Here is a 22,647-nt window from a genome sequence, read left to right on the forward strand (position 1 = left end):
TCCTGATCCTGTCATGCTCCCAGCTCCCAAGTGGTATGCTTGAAACATACAGCCTCTGAGGCGGGACCCACATGGAACCCAGGGACCCACCCGGCCACCACCAGACCCGGGCCCAGCCCTGGGCAGAGCTGCCGCTGTCTCTCTCCCATGGCTGACATCTGGGCTGCTCGCTCTTGCTTCCCTGCCCCTGGCAGCCTGTGTCCGCAGAAGCACGCGATGCCAGGTGGACAGGGGTCTTATAGCCACCGCATCCAGGCAGGCGGGGCTGCGGGGGCGGGGCAACCTGCCGGCCCCTCCCACGTGCGTGTCCTCGCAGGTTTGTGATCCTGTCCGTGGTGCTCTTCGGCCTGGTCTACAACCCGCACGAGGCCTGCTCGCTGAACCTGGTGGATCACGGTCGCGGCTACCTGGGCATCTTGCTCAGCTGCATGATCGCCGAGATGGCCATCATCTGGCTGAGCATGCGCGGAGGCATCCTCTACACAGAGCCCCGAGAATCCATGCAGTACGTGCTCTACGTGCGCCTGGGTAAGGGCCGCCCGCCTCGGGTGGGGGCTGCTTCGGACCCCCTCACCTGCGCCCTCCCCCCGTGCCCCATCATTCAGCCAGTGCTCCTTGGGACATGCGATGGGGTCCAGCAGGCTGAGGGGCTTATGTTCTAGACTGGGAACGGGCAGGCCTCAGCCGGAGGGTCTGATCGAGCCTGCTCTCTGTTTTTGTAAATAAAGTTTTATTGGAGCCCAGCCACACACGTTCATTCACGGACTTGTCTCTGGCTGCTTCTGTGTGACAACAGCAGGCTGAGTCGCTGCGACAGAGGGTATAGCCCGCAGAGCCTGAAATAGTTACTCTCCGGCCTTTACAGAAGAAAGCTTGCCGGCCCTGTCCTAGGCTGTCTCTCCAGCTGCTCTGGGAGCCTCTCCAAACAGCCCCTATCCTGGGGAAAGCCCTCAGGGCCTGAAATAGTTCCTCTCCAGCCTTTACAGAGAAAAGCTTGCCAGCCCTGTCCTAAGCTGTCTCTCCAGCTGCTCCGGAGCCTCTCCAAACAGCCCCTATCCTGGGGAAAGCCCTGAGGGCCTGGCCAGCCAGTTCCCAGAGGGCCCGCTTGTGTCTGCTCCTGGGCTTCTCCCGGTGGGATCAGTCGTCCCTAGTGAACACATCTGTGCTTCTACGAACTGTGCTGAGTCCTTTCCTCCCGTTCATTCTGGGAGGAGCTATTATTATCTCATTTTACAGATGAGGGAGTCTGGGGCCCAGAGAGGTGAATCCTCTTCCTCAGGGTCATGCAGCTACCGTGGATGTGTCAGAGCTGAGATTTGAATCCAGGTTGTCTGGCTCCAAAGCCTGTGAAGCTGGGGCTTCCAGTGCTGCCCCAATTACCCCACCCCACCCCCATCTCAGCCCTGGGGCCAGTGCTCTGGCCGAGCACAGTGCCCTGAGCAGCCCCCCACCCCATCTCAGCCCTGGGGTCGGTGCTCTGGCCGGAGCACGGTGCCCTGAGCAGCCCCCCACCCCATCTCAGCCCTGGGGTCGGTGCTCTGGCCGGAGCACGGTGCCCTGAGCAGCCCCCCACCCCATCTCAGCCCTGGGCTCGGTGCCCTGAGCAGCCCCCCACCCCATCTCTGGCCGGAGCTCGGTGCCCTGAGCAGCCCCCACCCCCATCTCAGCCCTGGGCTCAGTGCTCTGGCTGAGCACGGTGCCCTGAGCAGCTGGCTGCAGGGCCTCCTCCCTCCTTCTGCCTCAAGTGCTAGAGTCTTTTTCCTGGGGAAATAGCTTGTTTCCCTGAAATAAGTGCTCTCTCATTTAATTCTTACACAGTAACATACTGTAGATCTTGTCACTCATTTTACAGATGAGGAAACAGAGGCTCAGAGAGACTAGGTAACTTGCCTAAGATAGATCTGATTCCAAAGTTCACGGATGCAATTCCAAAATCCTGAAAGGACAAGGAAATATCTCTTCATTGTCCACCTTTCCAGTCACCTTCTCAGGGAATGTCAGGGCCTGAGGGCACAGTCCAACAGGACCCTGTTGGGGACAGCCACTCCCCCTGGGCCCTCTCTTCCACGAAGCCTGAGGGCGGCAGGGGGTGGGGGGTGGGGGGGACCTGGCGCCCTGGCTGCCGGCAGAGGCCCCGTGGCAGGAGGGGCCAGCCGAGGTTCCAGGCCTTCAGCCAGCACCCTGCTGTCCTCACAGCCATCCTGGTGATTGAGTTCATCTACGCCATTGTGGGCATCGTCTGGCTCACTCAGTACTACACCTCCTGCAACGACCTGACCGCCAAGAACGTCACCCTTGGTATGTGAGCCCCGGGCTGGGAGGGCCAGAGGGGAGGGACAGGCTGAGCGCCAGCAGGGAGACAGGTTCTGTGAGGGTCTTGGCCTTCGTCCCCGAGGCCTGCAGCAGCTGAGGGCCCCTCAGCCTCTCACTAGAAGACTACAGAACTGCCTGCTCTTTGCCACGCGTGGACCTTGGGGTCATGGCCCAGCAAGCGGACGGCTTCTGGGGGGCAGGGAGGCTCCAGCGCCCTTTTCTGTAGAGCTGGTGTGCCAGGGAGGTGTCCCCAGCACCTCCTCTTGCTTCCCTCTGCTGCCCCCGCAGGGATGGTCGTCTGCAACTGGGTGGTCATCCTCAGCGTCTGCATCACCGTCCTCTGCGTCTTTGACCCCACGGGCCGCACCTTCGTCAAGCTGAGAGCCACCAAGAGAAGGCAGCGTAACCTGCGGACCTACAACCTACGGTGAGTTGGCGGGCGGTGGTAGCCCCTCGTGGGGTTTGTTGACAGGTGGGCAAGGCTGGCCCGACACCTCCCAAACTGCATTGCACCCTGTGTGAGCCACGGGCTTGGTCCACGGCTTCGCCTCTCCCTTCCTCAGTGTTCTGGTCTGTAAAGCGGGAATGATGGTAGTTCCTGCCTCACGCTGCGGTTGTGAGATTTAAATTAGCTAATATGTGCCAAGTGGTCAACACAGTGCTCCCGTTGTTTCGTGCTCAGTAAATGGTAGCCATTGTTGTCATTCTTCAATGCGGACGACGCCAATGACCATGACAGTAATAGCAGGAGGTATGTGCAAGTCGAGCCAGTCGTGTATGCTAACTAACAGTAACTCTGTGAGGTAGCTGTTACCATCATCCTCGTAATACAGATGAAGAAACTGGGCCACAGAGAGGTTATGTGACTTGCCTGAGGTGACTCAGCTGGTATATGGGGGAGGGGGGCTAGGACTGGCTTTAGAGCCTGTGCTCTTAACCACTAGGCTAGGGTGCCTGTAGCATTGAGGAGGCTGAAGGAGGTTAATCAAGGAAGGCTTCCTAGAGGGGTTGTTTTCTACAGGGTTTTGAAGAAGGAAGAAGGTTGTGCCATGGCAGAGAGAATGAAGGAAGGGCCCCAGGGTCATCGTGATTCTTGTTTATTGATAGAAAACTAGCAGGGGTTTCCAGGGTGGGTCACAGTACAGTCCTGTTAATTGAGCTTCTGCTGAGAGTTAGGCCCTGCCCTGAGCTGTTTCCACCGTCTGCCCTTCCGCCAACCCTGGTGCAGCTGCGAGTCCCATTCTTCAGGTAGGAGTCGAGATCCCAGAGAGGCAGAACACTTGCCCCGAGTCAGGTTGGTGGGGCATGGAACTGGCTCTACATCTCCAACCCAGGGCCATGGGGTCAGGGGCCCTCAGGCAGGGGGCGGGGCCCGGCTCCCCCAGCCCAGCAGGAACCTCCCCGCCCCTCCCTCCTGCCTCCACGTCAGCTCAGCTCGGCCCTGCGACCAGAGCCACACCCAGGCCTGGGCTGGCCATCTCCCAGCCCGGAACTCCCGGCCCCCGCCCGGTGCCGCTGGCCACCACCGCCTGTCCCATTTTGCTCATTCTGAGCACACACCCCCACCTGACCTGGTTTCTGGGCTCCTGGGGCCCTGGGAAAAGTCTCTCCCTGACTCTGGGTAATTGCCTTTGGGCCCAGTTACCGCCTGTGCAGCTGGGGGTTGGCACTGGCTGTCGTTTTAACCAGAAAGTCTCCCTGTATCTCTGGGCCCCATGCTGGCGGGTCGGGGGCCTCAGAACTCCTGGGTCCCGCCCTGTCGCGGTTTCTCCGGGCCTCAGGTGGGGTCTGGGAGGGCGGCCCCGGCCACAGCGTGCTTAGTGTGACCACCTTTCTCCGGGCCTCAGGTGGGGTCTGGGAGGGCGGCCCCGGCCACAGCGTGCTTAGTGTGACCACCTTTCTCCGGGCCTCAGGTGGGGTCTGGGAGGGCGGCCCCGGCCACAGCGTGCTTAGTGTGACCACCTTTCTCCGGGCCTCAGGTGGGGTCTGGGAGGGCGGCCCCGGCCACAGCGTGCTTAGTGTGACCACCTTTCTCCGGGCCTCAGGTGGGGTCTGGGAGGGCGGCCCCGGCCACAGCGTGCTTAGTGTGACCACCTTTCTCCGGGCCTCAGGTGGGGTCTGGGAGGGCGGCCCGGCCACAGCGTGCTTAGTGTGACCACCTTTCTCCGGGCCTCAGGTGGGGTCTGGGAGGGCGGCCCGGCCACAGCGTGCTTAGTGTGACCACCTTTCTCCGGGCCTCAGGTGGGGTCTGGGAGGGCGGCCCGGCCATAGCATGCTTAGTGTGACCACCTCTCATGCTGTCCACTCACCCCCCCTCTGCTCCAAAACCAACAGTTTTTCCAACAAGGACATTTCCAAACCTGCCGACCTTTCATGCGCTTCCAGGTTCAGGATGCGCGCAAGCCCTGCTGGGCCTCCCTGACAGGTTAATTCACTCTCTGGAAGTCAGGCAGCTGTCGAAGTCCTTGGCTCTTTCTCTTTCCAGTGACATCTGGTGGGAGTTGGGAGGTGGGTTGTTCCCAGCATTACTCTCCGGGAGCCTTGACCTTGGATCTTGGCAGGAGGAGTATCTGTCCTCCCTTCACTTTAGTGAGTTCCAGGGCAGAGGGCGGCTGGTCTGTGAACTTTCTCCGTCGGGGTTTAGTTTGTCTCACCCTGTGTTGGTCTCTGTGGCCTAACTTAGTGCATTAGGCCAAACCTGTCACCGGCTTCATCTTCCCCCTGCTGGACATGCGGAGTACTGCAGGGCAGTGTACAGTCAGCACCTCCATCAGGCCAGAGACTGAGCAGGATTTTCTCTTTGACCCTTTGAAAACCCTGTTTGGTTAGAAAGGGTTAAAAGAATATGCTGTCCTGGGAGCCCAGCTGGGCCAGCACACCTTCCCTTTATCAGGCCCCTGGCAGGTGGGACATCGAGTTAGGAGGTCAGCTTGTCACCCAAGTCCCTTCGGGCTGACGGGTCCCGGAAACAGCAGTTCCCGTGCACCCTCTCCTGTGCCCTTCTGCCGCCCTGGGAGGCCCCCTGGCTTCCCCTGGTCTTGTAGAGCCAGGGTTGGGCGCAGGAAGTGGCCTTTGCCACAGAGAAGAGCCGAGAGGCTCGGGAAGGAGGGCACAGCCCGTCGCTCCTGCTGGATGCTAAGTGCCTCGCAGGCATTCGGGGCCGCCCCTGCCTTCCCCTCCTGACCGCCTGACCGGGCATTTGGGGCCGCCCCTGTCTTCCCCTCCTGACCGCCGGGCATCAGGCTCTGACAGCACCGGCAATAAGGCACACATCACATGAGCAGGCTATTCCTTCTTGCTCTGTCTAGAAATGTACATTTTAAATATTGGATCTGTTATCTTTATGCTCAAAACACACCACACACCAACTTCTGGGCACCCAGCAGTGGGAGGGCCTCCGTGGATAACTGGCCAATCACTCTGCCTTCGGATACAGACTGCTGGACACCTGGTGCCCCATCCTACCAGCTCGGGGGCTGGGGGCTGGGGGTTGGGTGGGAATGCCAGGGCCAGCCGTGCAGAGGAAGGCTGGGGCGGGGGGCTGCCCCCTCTCATGTGATAGATCCACGGAGCTGGGAATTCAGAGCCTCGCTCAGCCCTTAAACTTCCCCCGAGTACAGAGAACCTGAGTATCTGAAATCCTTTTGAGGGGAAGCAGCTCTGTCTGACAGGCTTGGGCTCCCAGCTCCAAAGCCCCCAAGGCATGCTGGTGTTCATTCTGCAAAAGCTCGGTGCCTGGGCCCTGGCCTTGGCCATCGAAGTCCCCCCCCCCAGGGGACAGCCAGGTCACTGGCGCCCAGCTTTGGCTGGGCCTGGGCCTGTTCTACCCTAGACCTCCTGTCAGGGAGCCCTTTTGTGGGACCCTGGGAACAGGCCAGCCTGTTTCCATAATGTCAGGGCCCTAGCTTGGCCGTTCCGGCCGTGTGACCTCACACATACCAACTCTCCCCCTTGGCAGGCACCGATTAGAGGAGGGTCAGGCCACCAGCTGGTCGCGCCGGCTCAAAGTGTTCCTCTGCTGCACTCGGACGAAGGACTCCCAGTCAGTAAGTACCGGGAGGTGGTGGCCTGAGGGCTCATGTCCTGCTGCCGGCCACTCGGGGGCCGTGGCTCACTGGCAGAGCCGGGTGGACTGGGCTGGCGGAAGGAAGCTGGGTTCTGCGCACGAGCCAGGGGGCAGCCTGCCTGCCTGAGTGCCCTCCCGCCCTCCCGCATGTGAAACAGCTGACCCCTCGCTTTGTCAAGGGAACAGAGAGATTTGAGGATTTTTTCACTGACCCCCTTGGAGCTCAGAGTCTAGTTTAGGAGAAGAGATACTAAAAAACCAGGGTGACCCAAAGACAAGCAGCGTGTCACTGGCTGCAGGTTACTCCAGAAGCTCCGATGGAGCTAGCAAGTACCCAGTGTGGCCCAGCGCTCAGCCAGCCTTTGCGCCTGGCGCTCAGCGGCACCGCCAGAGGGCCAGCCCTGTCGGTGGCAGGGGCTGCATGGGGCACCAGGTCCGCTGCGGGCAGCCCCTGGGGGCGGGGCCCTTAGAGGTCTCCTAGTCCCTTCCCTTATTTTGCAGATTGGGCAGCTGAGGCCCAGGGAGGTGCAGTGACTTGCCCCGCGTCCCACAGCCAGTTAGTGGCAGAGCCAGTGGGGTCAGGAGGCTCCTCCTCCCTGAACCGCACAGCTGGTGGCTTCCATGGAAGCCACCGGAAGCCTTGAGTGTCTCTTTCCCACCAGCAGCCCCTCCTGAGCTGTAGAATGAGTAATCAAGTGTAAGAAAGCCCCTCCCCAAGGTGCCCTGGTGAGTGAGGAACACCCCCACAGGCCTAGGGGGTCCGACGGGTCACAGCCCAGGCCTGGCCCGCAGGTGGGCCGTGCAGGGGGCAGGGAGCAGTCCCCTGGCAGGCCGGGGGCGAGGGCACGCAGCAGCAGCGTCAGGCTGGTGCTGGAGGCTGGTGAGAAGGCAGAGTGTCACAGAGGGGATGGGTCAGGTCCAGTTCAGAGGACGTTTTTTTTTGCTTCAGCCTTTGCTGTGTTGCTTAAACACTTGAATTAGACACCAGCATTTAAAAATTAGGGTCATTTATGTAAACTTCAGTATTTCCGGATCCGGCCGCGTCGGCCCCTTGCAGACCGCTGAGGTCAGCCGGAGCTGACCCGGAGCTGGCTCTGTTGGGCCCCCTTAGGCAGCTGAGTTTGCACCCCTCGATTTTTTTTTCCCTTACAAGTGCCAGATCGTCCAGGGGGAAACCAGAGAGAGAGAACCAGTTGCCCTGAGCTTGCTCCCGCCACAGCCTCTCTCTCCTGACATGTCAGGGATGAGGCCCCAGCTGCAGTGTGGTGCAAGGCAGGGAAGCAGAGCTCACAGGCCGGCAGGGCTGTCCTGAGGACAGGGGGCCCCGGCCAGCATCACGCCCTTCTCCAGGCACAGGGCGGGGGGTCCCCGAGCCTGCAGCCCCGGGCAGGAGGGGGGAAGGACCCCGAGCGGGGAGGAAGCAGCAGGAGCTTAGAGTGGGCTTCTCTGCTAGAGAGAAAGGCCGGAGGAGGACCCCGCGGGCTGTGCAGGCCTTGGTCCCTAGTGTCTGGGGAGAGAGCAGGAAATGGCTCTGCTTGGCATCTGTGCGTGCTAGACGGTGAGTGCCCGAGGAGCTCCGAGGACAGAGGCGGGCTGGGCGGTGGAGATGGACAAGGGCCAGGGCTGCGGGGCCCGGAGCAAGGCCCTCAGGCTCATACTGCGGACGGCCACCCAGGGCCGCAGGGTCTCAGGCCCAGCCTGGTGCCGTGAGCGCCGGGCCAACCTGCGCAGGGGCCCAGCGCAGACGCCAGCCCTGGGGGTTCACTCCTGGTCTCTGTCCTCTCTCCTGCTCCCCCGCCCCCGCCTCCCGCCTCCCCGGACCTCGTAGGATGCCTACTCGGAAATTGCCTACCTCTTTGCTGAGTTTTTCCGGGACCTGGACATTGTGCCATCTGACATCATCGCTGGCCTGGTCCTGCTCCGGCAGCGACAGCGGGCCAAGCGCAACGCTGTGCTGGACGAGGTGTGCGCCCAGCCTCTCCCCTGGTGTCCCGTCCCCCCCCAGGCCTCTCCCTGTCTCTGCTTCTGGCTCCCTGGGCTCCGCACCTGCACCTCGTCCTGGGCCCTGGAGGTCCCCCTCTGGTGCTCATGCCCCTCGCTTCCCCAGCTCTTCCCTGCAGCCGCCACTCATGGATCTTGCTTGAGCGACCTCCCTCTGCTGGGCCGTGTGTGGCTGCTCCCCAGGCCGGGCCACCACAAGGGACTTCTGACCACAGGGGCTAATGAATGAGGCAGCTGGGGCCTCGGCCTGCGCATTGCCTCTCCTGCCCGCCCAGCCCACCCCCCACAACACATCAGTTCCAGCTGGGGTCTCCCAGCGGGTCCTGCTAATGCCTTTATTGGGCCTGGTCTGGGAACGCCCCCAGGAGGGGCTGGGGGTGATGCTTTGCGTGGAAGGGAAGCAACTGGAAATATGACAGGTCCTCGGTGTTTGGAAAACTGGCTGGGCCACAGAAGAGCTAGAAACCACTCACTCCTTGGGCCCTGGGAGGCAGGCAGAGTGCAGGGCTGGGCACCCGGACCCCTCTCCCAGCGTGCAGCCGGGTCAGGGGCAGCCACCCTCACACACCTGTTTCACAGGCCAACAACGACATCTTGGCCTTCCTGTCTGGGATGCCAGTGACCAGAAACACCAAGTACCTCGACCTCAAGAACTCAGTGAGTCACCCAGCCCTGTCCCAAGTCCCTCTGTCCGCCTGCAGGAATGACCTGAGCAAACCACCTGCCCCAGCGCGAGCCCACAAATGAACCCCGAGTTTGTGGGACCATGCTCGGGACATATGGCCCTGGCCTCTCACCAGAGCGGGCTGCTGCTGTTATTGCTGTCATCGCTGTTGTCATATGGGGCAGTGGGACGTGGCACTTCCGTTTCCATCTTCCGGGGGCAGGACCTCTTCTCTAGCGCTTTTAATAGAAATCCAGTCAGCGTGTGTGTGTCAGTCACAGGGAAGGTGGGCGGGGGGATGTCCAGTGTCCAGTGCCGTCAGCCGGCTCTGCCTCAGGAGCAAACCGGCTGCGTGTTCATCCACTCCCCACTGTGGCTGTGGCCTTGAGCCAGCCCCTGACCCCCTGAGCCTGTTCTCTCACACACATGCGTAGATGGACTGGGCCTCAGAGCTCTGGTGGGAGGAAGTGAGCCATCCTGAGCCCAGTTCTCAGCACGGGCCGGCAAACAACGGTGCCGGACAGGACGCCACTAGGCAGGACTCATCCTTGCATCTGAATCCCCTGGAAAAGCCCCCAGTCCCCAAAGCAGGCCTTTGTATCCCCTTCTGCAATCAGCCGAGCCTGGAGGTGCTGGGGTCCCGCCTGCCACCTGGCAGAGGCTGCAGGCCCCGCCCTACAGCCCGGAGCTCTGACACACACGCAGGATAATTACCTTCCCCAGCTCGTTCCTGAAGAGTAGGCAGAGTGGCCCAGGGCTCCACTACTCCAGGCCCTGATTAAGGTGATACCTTTTCCACTTCCCGGGATGACTAATCACCCTCTTTAACTTTTTACAAGGTGACTAATTCCCTCTAAGTACAGGAGTCCTCCAGTCCCCGGGGTTCTAGGACTCTGGACGCAGCTTCAGCTTGGCTTTGCGAGGACACCCATGCCTTCCTGCCTGCCTCCCGCCCTCGGGCTGATAACAGCAGCCCCTGGCCTCAGACACTGGGTTTCCAGCTGGCGCCTTCTCTGGAGAGATCCCAATCTGCCAGGGGCCCCTTTTGAGCCAGTGACTCAGAGCATCAAGCTAGAGAGTCGGTGATCTGTCTGGGTGCCTAGCGTGGATGTCCCGGGCCGGCCCCACTGCTCGAGGCCGGGACACCCCGGGAGGGCCCAGGGCCTCTCAGGGTTAAGTTTTCCTTCCCAGGCCTGGCTGCCGAGGCCGGGTGATGGCCGCTCAGGCCTTCCCCTCTCTTCCCTTACTGGGAAACTGGGCAAGGGAATCGACCCAGTGCTCTGAGTGTTTTTCTGTCCCCAAATCATTAATTCTGAGACTGGAGCCACAGGACAGGCCTCAAGAGATTACGTGCCCTGGTTGCATGGAGATAATTAGGGAAATGCAATTATCATTTGGAGGAGCGGCCCCTCCTCCAAGGCGGGAGGGGGTCTGCAGCCCGTGAGGAGCCCGAGGGCCCTGCGGGGCGAAGGTCAGGAGGTGACCACCCGCTGCCTCCTCCCTTCCAGCAAGAGATGCTCCGCTACAAAGAGGTCTGCTACTACATGCTGTTCGCGCTGGCCGCCTACGGCTGGCCCATGTACCTGATGCGGAAGCCGGCCTGCGGCCTCTGCCAGCTGGCGAGGTCCTGCTCGTGAGTACCGTCCTACCCGCAGACCGTGGAGCTGGGCCCGGGGTGGGGGGGAGGGGCTTTCCCTAAGCAGGCCGCGTGCGCCCTGGCGGCCCCCCAGAGACCTGTGCTGCTTCTCTGCCACCCCATCTCGGGGCCTCGGCCTCCCTCGTCCCACATGAGCTGTGGCCGGGGAAGACGTGGGCTTCGGGACCACACGGTTCCGGGTCTGAATTCAGACTTGGTTGCTTGCAGCTTTGGGCAAGTCTGTCTCCCTCTGCCGGTCTCAGTTTCTTTATCTGCAAAGTGGGGATGGTGATACACACCTCCTGGACTGGGTTTGAGGGGACCACACGTCCCCTCCCTCCCACCCCCCGGCCTCTCACCCACTGCCCTCTGCCACATCGCCCCTTCTCCCGCCCCCGCCCCCTGCCCTGCCTTTCAGAGCCCAAGGACTTTCCTAGCAGAGGGTCCCCTCCTGTCCCGTCCCGTGGGGGCTCAGGAGAGGCCCTTCAGTGAATGGCTCCTCCCAGAGCCAGCGGCCTTGGCCTGACCCGTCTGCAGCCAGCGCCACCCTCAGTCCAGGGCCGGGGACCAGGGTGCATTCTTCCCCTGGGGGACAGAGGAGGGTGCCGCTCCTGGAGGGCCCCTCCCTGTACTCGCTGTCTCCACTGTCAGCCCAGGCCGGGCGGGAGGAGGACAGCTGCCCTGTCCCCTGGCCCAGGAAAGCAGGTGTGCTGGGCAGGCAGCTTCCATGACGCCCCTGCCCTCGGGGCCCAGAGCACCCAGCCCTCCCTGAAGAGCCTTCCTTTCCACAGAAAGCTGGGTGGCTCTCTGGACTTGTTTTTACCACCACCACCCCCCAGCAAGTGACAAAAGGGACCGGGGCCACCATGCCCACTCCCTGTCCCTGCCAGCCCACACGCAGCTGGGTCGTCCCTGCACCCTTGGGAGCTCCTGCTGGGACTGAGAACATCTCAGAATGAGCACTGGCCCGGGAGTCCCCTGCTGGGGGCTCTGACCAGCCCTGCTCAACTACTCACCAGGGGGTGGGGACACTCGCACAGCAGTGTGTGTCCTGCCCGCCCCTAGGCTATCTCGGGAGCCAGGGTGTCACGGGCAGACCAGGCTCTCCGCGACAGGCTGGATGTGGGCATTTGCAGCAGCTTCTCGGTGTTGCAGGGAGAGAGAGCAGAGGGCCCTCAGACCCCTGCCTCGGACCCAGGCCCTTCCCTTGGCCGCTGTTCTCCGTCCTGCGTCCCGGGTCCCTCGAGGAGCATGGCTAGCCAGGCCTGCCTGCGGCTCCGCCCAGCGCGGGCCCTGCTGCTGGCGTCCATCCCTGGCCCCCAGACCGCCGGCTCAGTCGGCGGCAGCCCTCTCCCCAGATAGAGGGAGAGCCGCCCTTGACTGAGCGCCTGTAGTGTGCGGGGCCCTCCCGCATGCGGCCTCTGGCCTCACACTGGCCTGTGAGTAGCCGTCAGCCCCGCCCTGACAGAGGAGGGAGCCGCCTGTGGGGGGCCCGGTGCCCGCCAGGCTCTCGCGCTCAGGGGGGCACATGGCAGACCCAGGAGTCTGTTTCCAAAGGCCACGCCGTGGTGGTCCCACGGTCAGTGCTAAAGGAGGGGGCTGAGGTTGGACAGAGCGGACGGCTGCCCGAGAACAGGAGCTGGGACCCCAGACCCAGGCTCGCCCCCGCTTGGCGGAGACTCTCTCCGCACACGTTGAGGTGGTGGTCGCCCGATGGCTTCTGAGGTTTGGCTCTGCTCTGGGTCTTCTCAGCAAGTCCTCTCCCCTTTGGAAGGTGTGTAAGATCCCTCAGGTGCTACTCGAGTGAGGACAAACCTCTCAGCATCACCCACAGTCAGGATTCTTCATAACATCTCAGCTGTCGTCTCCAGACGACAGGCCCTGGTCCTGCGCTCTCGGGGCTCCTGGCGCGACCTGTTGGGTGCTGGCTCCCTCTGGTGGCCTGAGGGGCACCTGCACCCCTTGCTGGGTGCCTCGCTCTGCCGCTGGCACCCATTCGTTAGGGGGGAGCCTCGTATGCGCCTGGGTGCCTGTAGTGTGGGGGCTCAGGAGAGGCCCCTCAGTGAACGGCTCCTCCCAGAGCCAGGTGGCCCTCTCCAGACGCTCGTTCTGGGTGCTGGAGACATAGTTCTGAAGCCGAGCAAAGCCTGCCCTCTGCAGCCTATCGCCAGGCACAGACCAGGGAACAGAGCCTGCTGAAGCAGATGAGCGCTTTGGAGAAAAATAAAGCTAGGTGTTGGGACACTCGCCGGTGGGGGACTGGCTGTGTTAGGTGAGGTGGCCGGAGTGGACCGCTCCTCAACAAACATTCAGCACAGGCCTGGGGGGAGCTGGGAGCCCAGCCACACAGGATCAGGAGGAGGGTATGTCAGGCAGAGCAGGTCATGGGTGCAAAGGCACTGCGGCAGGAATACGGCCAGCATGTCTGAGGGGAGAGCAGGAAGGCCAGTGTGGCTGGAGGGCCGTCGGAGGCTGCAGGCGGGGGATCGGAGGCTGCAGGCCGGGGAAGCGGGGCCGGACGGGGCAGGGCCCTCGGCCGCTGGAAGGATCCGGCTCTTACACAGGGCAGGAAGGGCAGTGCTGTAGGGTTTTGAGCCAAATGACATGGGTTGACATGTCTTAAAGGGTCACTCTGGCGCTGACCGAGAAGGTAGGCGCAGGTGCTGAGGTAGATGAGGGAGAGCAGGCTGATGTAGACAAGGGAGGCCACGGTGACACTCCGAGGCCGAGATGACCGTGGCGTGGGGCAGGGTGGAGGGTGGAGGCCAGGGAGAGCCATCCGAGTCTGGTAGTGAATCTGAAGGTGGAGCAGCCAGTGTGCCAACCCACTGCACGTGGGATGTGAGGCAGGGAGGGGACCCAGAGATGGCTCCCAGCGAGCATGGGGCTGTGGTGAGCAGGGTGTGGCTTAGTGGGGAGCGCTTGCAGCCTGGGGCCCCGCAGGGGCTGGGGTCCTGCGGGGAGCTGGGTGGGAGCACCTGGGCAGCCCATCAGCGCACGGGCATCAGTGAGGCTGTGCCCGGATGGGGAGCTGGGTGGGGGCACCTGGGCAGCCCATCAGCGCATGGGCATCAGTGAGGCTGTGCCCAGGTGGGGAGCTGGGTGGGGGCACCTGGGCAGCCCATCAGTGCACGGGCATCAGTGAGGCTGTGCCCAGGTGGGGCCCCGCAGGGGCAGGGCCACCCAGAGGGGAGGGGGTCCAGGGCCGACTACTGGGCCTCAGTGGGAGGGTGGGCCGAGGGGACTTCCAGTGGGGGAGACACAGTCCAGGGGAGAGGGCATCTTCAAGGGAGGGAGGGGCCCTCTGGGTCACAGGTCACCTGCTGCCAAGAGGCCAAGTTAGACAAGGGCTGGGCACCGGCTGGTAGAGCCTGGTAAGGAAGCTTGGGCGGGGGCAGGGGGTTGATTCCAGAGAGGATGACCGAGAAAACTGCTCTCTGTCGGGGGTCGCTGGCCCTGAGCCCCCGCCACTCCACCCCAGGTGTTGCCTGTGCCCCGCGAGGCCCCGGTTCGCCCCGGGCGTCACCATCGAGGAAGACAACTGCTGCGGCTGCAACGCCATCGCCATCCGGCGCCACTTCCTGGACGAGAACATGACGGCGGTGGACATCGTCTACACCTCCTGCCACGATGCGGTGAGGGGCCCGGCCGGCGGGCAGGGCCAGGCTGGGGCACAGCGTCCCCCAGCTTCTGTCCTCGGCAGGCTGCGGGGCGGGGTGGGGGGGCAGGGCCGCGGCCAGTGTGAGGAGCGGGCAGTGCCAGGGGCCTGGCCTCCCACACCGGCCCATAGGCAGCAGGAGCCCTTGGCACAGCTGGGAGCCGCCTCTAGACCTCCCCTAGCTGGGCAGACCAGTGGGCCCTGCTTCCCACAACCCCTCCAGGCCCAGGAAGTGGACCCCAATGCCACACTCAGGGTTGGTGCTCTCCGGCCTCTGCCTTTGGAGGAAGGACTCGGGGGAGAGAACAGCGAGGCCCTGGGGAGGGGCAGCCCCCTCTCTGGGTGCAGTGGGCAGGCGGCAGCACCCCGGCTGCTTGAGTCCGGAGCCGGGAAGCAGGGTGGGCTGTGAGCTGGCCGGGGGTCTGCCACGGTGGCTGGGGGCCCGGCAGGCGGGCGGGGGCCTGGCCGCTGGTGCAGGCAGAGCCCCCGGCTGGGAAGGACACCTGCTTAGATCACTGGCCTGAGGCCGGCCCCATTCCGGGGCTGCTCACAAGCCACCCTCCTCCTAGGTGTACGAAACCCCCTTCTATGTGGCGGTGGACCATGACAAGAAGAAGGTTGTGATCAGTATTCGGGGAACCCTGTCCCCCAAGGTACGTTGCCTGTGGGTCCCAGCTCACCTCTGGGACGCCCTGCAGTCTCCAGGGATGCGGCTTCCCTCTTCCTCTCCTCAGCCCGCCCCTCCCTGCTGCCTCTCCTCAGCCCGCCCCTCCCTGCCGCCTCTCTCCCCAGGACGCCCTGACCGACCTGACCGGGGACGCGGAGCGCCTGCCCGTGGAGGGGCACCACGGCACCTGGCTGGGGCACAAGGTACCCGCCGCGGGGGCCCCAAGACCCCGGCCTTTGCCCCTGCTAGCGTGCAGACCTGTGCAGGCGGTGCTGTGCGGGTCCTCCCTGCTTGCTGGGCTCACTGGTAGATGCTGGTCCGAGAGGTGTGGGTCGGCTTCTCCCCTGCTAGCGTGCAGACCTGTGCAGGTGGTGCGGTGGGGGTCCTCCCTGCTTGCTGGGCTCACTGGTACATGCTGGTCCGAGAGGGGTGGGCTTGCTGGAAGGTCCACTGGGTCTCCCTCCCGGGACCCCCACAGCGCTGCCCAGCCTGGATCCTGGCCTAGAGGAACCTGAGGAGGCAGCTGTGAAGAGATCACCCTGGGTTCTCTCAGACACACAACCCTCCTGAGCCTCAGTTTTCTCATCTGTGAAATGGAAACGATGTGATCAAGTGTCCAGCAGCCCCACAGTCGTGTTACGAGGCCAAAAGGGGGAAGTGGGCAGGAGCGGGGAGTGAGCTGCTGGTCACTGGTTTGGCTGGCCCCCGGGAGGCCGCCGTCCCTCCTGGGTCCTCCCTGCGCGCTCACCTCTCCTCCTCCTCACCCAGGGGATGGTCCTCTCGGCTGAGTACATCAAGAAGAAGCTGGAGCAGGAGATGGTTCTGTCCCAGGCCTTCGGGAGGGACCTGGTGAGGCACTTCCCATGCATCAAGCCCAGTCTAGTTGTTGGGCACAGGGATTGGGACAGGTGACCAAATGACGAGAGCAGAGTGTAATCATGTCCTGGAAAGGTCATTCCCAAGTACAGGTGCAACGGCCAGGAGGGAGGGGCCTCTCCTAGGAAGTCAGGAAGGGCTTATCTAAAGAGGTAGCTCCTGAGCCAGATTTTGAAGGATGAGTAAGAGTTTGTTGGAATAGCCTCCCCAAGAAGCTGCTCTGCGGGCAGCCAGCTTGGCCTTCCTGCTGCCCCAGCAGCCACGCCACACGGACGTGCTCCCCGGGCCCTGGCAGACTCCTCCCTCCCGGGTATCCACGCAGGCAGCTTGTCAAGCAGTGGGCTGGGTCTCCCTCTCTCGGTTCCCAGGGCCGCGGGACCAAGCACTACGGCCTGATCGTGGTGGGCCACTCCCTGGGCGCGGGCACCGCAGCCATCCTCTCCTTCCTCCTGCGCCCCCAGTACCCCACCCTCAAGTGCTTCGCCTACTCCCCCCCGGGGGGCCTGCTGAGGTGAGCTGCCTGCCGGGCCTGCAGTGCTCTGGGGCTGGGGGCTGGAACGGGCCGTCTGGCTTCTGGTCAGTGGGGGCCTGGCAGTGGCCTGGCAAGTGGAGGGGGGCTCTGTCCAGTGCCAGAAGGACCCCAGATCTACTTCTGGCAAAGCCCTCCTGGCAGGAAGGGCGGGGCAGGAGCAGGCAGTGTAGCCTGGCACCTGTGAGCTCCTCAGGGGCCTTGAGTCTAGAAACTGCCCCCAGGAGTGCTGGAGCAGGGCACCCTCCCCTACCTGAGCACCCTCCCCGCCTGAGCACCCCCCTGCCTGAGCACCCTCCCCTGCCAGAGCACCCTCCCCTGCCTGAGCACCCTCCCCTGCCAGAGCACCCTCCCCTGCCTGAGCACCCTCCCCTGCCAGAGCACCCTCCCCTGCCTGAGCAACCTCCCCTGCCTGAGCACCCCCCTGCCTGAGCACCCCCCTGCCTGAGCACCCTCCCCTGCCTGGGCACCCTCCCCCGCCTGGGCACCTCCCCTGCCTGGGCACCCTCCCCCGCCTGGGCACCCTCCCCCACCTGGGCACCCTCCCCCGCCTGGGCACCTCCCCTGCCTGGGCACCCTCCCCCGCCTGGGCACCCTCCCCCGCCTGGGCACCCTCCCCCACCTGGGCACCTCCCCCGCCTGGGCACCCTCCCCCGCCTGGGCACCTCCCCCACCTGAGCACCCTCCCCCGCCTGGGCACCTCCCCCGCCTGAGCACCTCCCCCGCCTGGGCAACCTCCCCCGCCTGGGCACCCTCTCCCACCTGGGCACCCTCCCCCGCCTGGGCACCTCCCCCGCCTGAGCACCTCCCCCGCCTGGGCACCCTCTCCCACCTGGGCACCCTCCCCCGCCTGGGCACCTCCCCTGCCTGAGCACCTCCCCCACCTGGGCACCCTCCCCCACCTGGGCACCCTCCCTGCCTGGGCACCCTCCCTCCCTGAGCACCTCTTCTGCTTCCTTTGCAGTGAGGACGCCATGGAGTACTCCAAGGAATTTGTGACAGCTGTGGTTCTGGGCAAAGACCTCGTCCCCAGGCAAGTCCCTGCTTCCTCTCTCCACCGTCCCAGGTCCCAGCCGAGGCTGTTCCTCCTTCCACCGGGCCTCACCTGGGCTCCTTGGTGCTGCCCAGGCTCCTATCTCCCTGAGGGACGCCAGCACCCCGTCTGTGCCTGCAGGTGTCCAAGCCCCGAGCTGCCACCTGCCTGGCTTGGCCCTGCTGAGCTGCAGACTTCCCTGCGCCCACCCTGTGACCCTGACAGCCTGGTCTTCCTGCTCCTGTCCCTGGGCCTGGCATCAGCCTGCCTGCTGCCCTCTCCTCATACCTCTCCTGTCCCTGGGCCTGGCATCAGCCTGCCCGCTGCCCTCTCCTCATACCTCTCCTGTCCCTGGGCTGGGCATCAGCCTGCCCGCTGCCCTCTCCCCGCACCTCTCCTGTCCCTGGGCCGGGCATCAGCCTGCCCGCTGTCCTCTCCCTGTACCTCTCCTGTCCCTGGGCCTGGCATCAGCCTGCCCGCTGCCCTCTCCCTCTCCTGTCCCTGGGCTGGGCATCGGCCTGCCTGCTGCCCTCTCCCCGTATCTCTCCTGGTCCCTGGGCCTGGCATCGGCCTGCCCTCTGCCCTCTCCCTGTAACTCTCCTGGTCCCTGGGCCTGGCATCAGCCTGCCCGCTGCCCTCTCCCCGCACCTCTCCTATCCCTGGGCCTGGCATCAGCCTGCCCGCTGCCCTCTCCCCGCACCTCTCCTGTCCCTGGGCCTGGCATCAGCCTGCCCGCTGCCCTCTCCCCGCACCTCTCCTGTCCCTGGGCCTGGCATCAGCCTGCCCGCTGCCCTCTCCCCTCACCTCTCCTGTCCCTGGGCCGGGCATCAGCCTGCCCGCTGCCCTCTCCCCGCACCTCTCCTGTCCCTGGGCCTGGCATCAGCCTGCCCGCTGCCCTCTCCCCGCACCTCTCCTGTCCCTGGGCCTGGCATCAGCCTGCCCGCTGCCCTCTCCCCGCACCTCTCCTGTCCCTGGGCCTGGCATCAGCCTGCCCGCTGCCCTCTCCCCGCACCTCTCCTGTCCCTGGGCCGGGCATCAGCCTGCCCGCTGCCCTCTCCCTGTACCTCTCCTGTCCCTGGGCCTGGCATCAGCCTGCCCGCTGCCCTCTCCCCGTACCTCTCCTGTCCCTGGGCCTGGCATCAGCCTGCCCGCTGCCCTCTCCCTGTACCTCTCCTGTCCCTGGGCCTGGCATCAGCCTGCCCGCTGCCCTCTCCCCGCACCTCTCCTGTCCCTGGGCCTGGCATCAGCCTGCCCGCTGCCCTCTCCCTGTACCTCTCCTGTCCCTGGGCCTGGCATCAGCCTGCCCGCTGCCCTCTCCCCGTACCTCTCCTGTCCCTGGGCCTGGCATCAGCCTGCCCGCTGCCCTCTCCCCGTACCTCTCCTGTCCCTAGGCCTGGCATCAGCCTGCCCGCTGCCCTCTCCCCGTACCTCTCCTGTCCCTGGGCCGGGCATCAGCCTGCCCGCTGCCCTCTCCCCGCACCTCTCCTGTCCCTGGCCGACACCCCCCTTGTTCTCCTCCCCCAGGATCGGCCTCTCCCAGCTGGAAGGGTTCCGCAGACAGCTCCTCGATGTCCTGCAGCGAAGCACCAAACCCAAAGTGAGAGCCCCCCCCCGGTGGGGCCCCAGCTCTGGGCACCCTGTCTGCCTCGTGCCCTGCTTGTCCCTTGGGCCAAAGCACAGCGGCCCCAGCCATGGTGGCCAGGCTGGGGTGTGGTCCTGGGAACCTCAGGCCATTAGACCCTCAGCATCTGCAAGGTCATCTCACCTGTCCCCTACCAGTCCTTGTACAGATGGGGAAACTGAGGCCCAGAGTGGGAAAGGGACTCACTTTTGCTTACACAAGTTGTAACTGTCAGGTGAGGGCCCCTGTCCCACAGAGCTGCCTGAAGTCAGGAGAAAGCCATCGCCCAGGCCCAGCCTGCTCTGGGCATCTAGGGGGCGGGGTCTTTCCCCACGCCTGCTGTGGCTCCTGGCTCGGGGAGGCTGGCACTCGCCGGGGGGGTCAGGGGCGGCTGGCTCTGACTTTCCACTGCGGCCGAGAGGAGAGGATCAGCCCTTCCTAACCTCTCCCCGGGGCTTTGGGGGATCCTGGGGCGCTTCCTCTGGCTAGCGGGCCCTCCGCAGATTAGTCAGGGCCGGGAGAAGGCTGTGGCAGGCGGGTCCTTGATGCCCCCAGCCCTCAGCCTGTTTGCTGTCTCAGCTCAGTTTGGACTCTTCCTAGCCTCGTTACAGCTGACCCTCTGGTGGGCAAGACCCTGAGCCAGGTATTGGGCACCATGTGCCAGGCCCCAGGGTGGGCCAGACAGCCAGTGTCGGCCTAGAGGAGCCTGGTTCCGGATGTGGGGCTGCTCCCGTCAGGTCCAGTCCTGGGCCCGTGCCAGGCGCGGGAGAGGGGGCCAGGAGTGAGGCCGCCAGGCCTGGCGGGGGCAGCTGGACTGAGCCTTGGGCTCTGTTCTGCCTCTGACCTGCCGAGTGGCCTAGAGCGAGCCCCTTCCCCCCCCTCGCTGGGCCCTTCCCCCCCCTCGCTGGGCTGACTGGTCCTCCAGGGCCTCTCCAGCCCTGAACCCCAGCAGTCCCACACCATCTGTCCCTGGCATCTTTTTGCTGTCATGGCTGCCTTCTACCTCAGACGCTGCCTCTTCAGGTGGGCACTGCCCTTCCCCCTGCCTCATGGCCACCCTAGTTCCCACCTGTCACCTCTGGGCCCTTCATCTGAGCACCTCTGTCCCCCCCCCCCCAGCTGACACGGCTCAGCTGTCCCCATCTTCCCCCTGCCCGCACAGTGGCGAATCATTGTGGGGGCCACTAAGTGCATCCCCAAGTCGGAGCTGCCTGAGGAGGTGGAGGTGGCCACCCTGGCCAGCACCCGGCTCTGGACCCACCCCAGTGACCTGACCATAGCGCTGTCAGCCAGCACCCCGCTCTACCCGCCTGGCCGCATCATCCACGTGGTCCACAACCACCCGGCGGAGCAGTGCTGGTAAGTGCTGCCCGAGACCCCGGGCGGCGGGCACGCGGCCACGGCCAGGGCGGGGGCACCACGGCGGGCTTGCCCCGCCTCAGGCTCTGGAAGTGGAATAAAGGGCCAGTCCAGAGTGGGAAGGACTCCAGGTTCCTCTCTTATCTGCAGTGTCAGCCTCTTCCTGCTCTTGTCCCCTGGGCAGCTCTCCCCACTGTGGTTCATTTAAAAGTAGATGTCTCGGAGGGGTCACCCAAAGGCCCTGGCCAGCTCATACCTCAGTTGTCACTTGGCATCATCTCTGGGATTAGGTGGCAGACAGAGCGGGGAAGAGGGATGTGTGACAGACGAGGATGGCGAGGACTTACCTTCTCCTGTCACGCTCATTCAGGGGGCTGGGCCCGAGACCCCCCGGCACCGTGGGCTTGTGAGCCGGGCCTGCCCAGGGTGGAGCAGGTGTGGCCCGGTCCACAGCACACAGAGGCTGGGTAGGGACCACGGCTGAGGTCAGCCTTTGCAGGCCTCTGGTTGGAGTGAATGTGCCCAGCCAGGCTGGGAGTGGGGTGGGGGTAGGAGCTGAGGGTGAGACCAGAGCAAGGAGCCGGGGACACAGCCCAGCTGGGCCTGCTGGGCAGGAGTCCTCCAACCACCCCTGCTGAGCCAGGGCCTGGGGATCAAGGCCAGGCTGCCAGACCCCCTCAGTCCCCCTCTGGCTCCTGTGCCCCCTCAGCTGCTGCGATCAGGAGGAGCCCACGTACTTCGCCATCTGGGGCGACAACAAGGCCTTCAATGAGGTGATCATCTCACCAGCCATGCTGCACGAGCACCTCCCCTACGTGGTCATGGAGGGGCTCAACAAGGTGAGGCCCTGGGCGGCCCTGGGCGGTGACACCTCGTCCGAGTCCCATGGTGCCTCGCGCACAGGGTCTCCGTCCCGTATTGCAGGCGAGGGTGTGGGTGCTCAGAGAAGTTAGCCAGAGCCCCCAGCTGGGCTCTGCACCCCTCTCTGTCCACGTTGCCGTGTGGCCTCGTGACGAGGAGATGTTTCAGAGACTCCCAGAGACCCGTCCGAGGCAGGCTGAGCTCAGAGGCCCTGAAGGCCACCCGGCGCTTGTCAGGTGAACAGCCAAGCAGGGGCAGTCTCGGCCGTCACCCGGCCACAGAAAGGCTGACTCAGAGAAGGGAAAGTGTCCTGGCCCGTCCGTGCCAAGGCGTGGTCACAGGGCCAGTCTGGGGCCTTCCTGCAGGGTAGGGGACCTGGGAGGAGGAGAGTGGGGCCCAATGACCCCATGCAGCTCTGTTTGGCCTGAGAGGCCTGGCCTGCTGCCCGACCCCCAATGTGATTGTCACCCCTCCACCAGCACCAGCTTCCCCATCCTGTCCCCAGGTGCTAGAGAACTACAACAAGGGGAAGACGGCTCTGCTCTCCGCTGCGAAGGTCATGGTGAGCCCCACTGAGGTGGACCTCACGCCCGAGCTCATCTTCCAGCAGCAACCACTGCCCACGGGGCCACCGCTGCCTGCCGGCCTTGCCCTGGAGCTGCCCGCCGCAGACCACCGCAACAGCAGCGTCAGGTGAGCCCCGCCCCCCGGCCCTGGCCCGGAGGGTGGGCAGGGCCACCGTGCAGTTTCAGAGCACGTACGCTTGTGCACGGGTGTCCCATGCACAGACCGAGCTGGTGTGTTCACTCGGCTCTGCATACACGTGCAAGAAGGGGCTAGTTTGCCCCCTCTGCTGCAATTCTCTCCCGCCCTGCTGCCACTGTCCCCCAGCCTGAGATCCTTGAAGCCCACCTGGGCTAGTGGGCATCTAAGGACACATGGCCACCTGGTCACAAACACATGGATCTGTTCATAGCCATTTAGACCCAAACAGGTGGACACCCGCGTACACACATGCGTTTATGCGTTTGTACTGAAGCTTACGCATGCGGGTGGATGCCTCCCAAGTAGCTCCAAGCACACACAGCCCCATACAGATATACTCGTGTAGGACACACACTGAGACAGAGGTGGAGATACATATATGCAGGACACACTCGGACAGGCAGCCCTGCATGTGGATGACCCAGTCACACAGACATACGTGGGCCGGGACATGCAGACAGCTAGAATGTACACGGTACAAACACTGAGCGTGCACACATGCTCCGAGACACACAGCCCACGTTCACACACACAATGGGGGATCCTCCTCGCTCTCTGAGCCCCTTCCTGCCCAGGTCCTGAGCCCAGGGAGGGCACA

At 64.2% G+C, this 22,647-nt stretch overlaps 1 protein-coding gene across 8 annotated transcripts in view; it reads left to right on the top strand.

The window, feature by feature from the left end:
- Positions 1 to 22,647, top strand: part of DAGLA (diacylglycerol lipase alpha) — a 67,945-nt gene that overhangs the window by 41,330 nt on the left and 3,968 nt on the right. For all 8 annotated transcript variants that reach the window (XM_066251676.1, XM_066251677.1, XM_066251680.1 and 5 more), the window contains exons 3-19: positions 317 to 528; positions 2,197 to 2,298; positions 2,602 to 2,740; positions 6,272 to 6,359; positions 8,208 to 8,342; positions 8,960 to 9,037; positions 10,553 to 10,677; positions 14,162 to 14,315; positions 14,908 to 14,991; positions 15,131 to 15,208; positions 15,774 to 15,854; positions 16,250 to 16,392; positions 17,375 to 17,443; positions 18,968 to 19,040; positions 20,227 to 20,423; positions 21,133 to 21,262; positions 21,790 to 21,977. In XM_066251676.1, coding sequence (XP_066107773.1) covers positions 317 to 528; positions 2,197 to 2,298; positions 2,602 to 2,740; positions 6,272 to 6,359; positions 8,208 to 8,342; positions 8,960 to 9,037; positions 10,553 to 10,677; positions 14,162 to 14,315; positions 14,908 to 14,991; positions 15,131 to 15,208; positions 15,774 to 15,854; positions 16,250 to 16,392; positions 17,375 to 17,443; positions 18,968 to 19,040; positions 20,227 to 20,423; positions 21,133 to 21,262; positions 21,790 to 21,977 — 2,076 coding nt within the window. The remainder of the gene's footprint in view (positions 1 to 316; positions 529 to 2,196; positions 2,299 to 2,601; positions 2,741 to 6,271; positions 6,360 to 8,207; positions 8,343 to 8,959; positions 9,038 to 10,552; positions 10,678 to 14,161; positions 14,316 to 14,907; positions 14,992 to 15,130; positions 15,209 to 15,773; positions 15,855 to 16,249; positions 16,393 to 17,374; positions 17,444 to 18,967; positions 19,041 to 20,226; positions 20,424 to 21,132; positions 21,263 to 21,789; positions 21,978 to 22,647) is intronic.

The sequence above is a fragment of the Saccopteryx bilineata genome, chromosome 1 (assembly GCF_036850765.1).
Source record: "Saccopteryx bilineata isolate mSacBil1 chromosome 1, mSacBil1_pri_phased_curated, whole genome shotgun sequence".
Lineage (NCBI taxonomy): Eukaryota > Metazoa > Chordata > Mammalia > Chiroptera > Emballonuridae > Saccopteryx > Saccopteryx bilineata.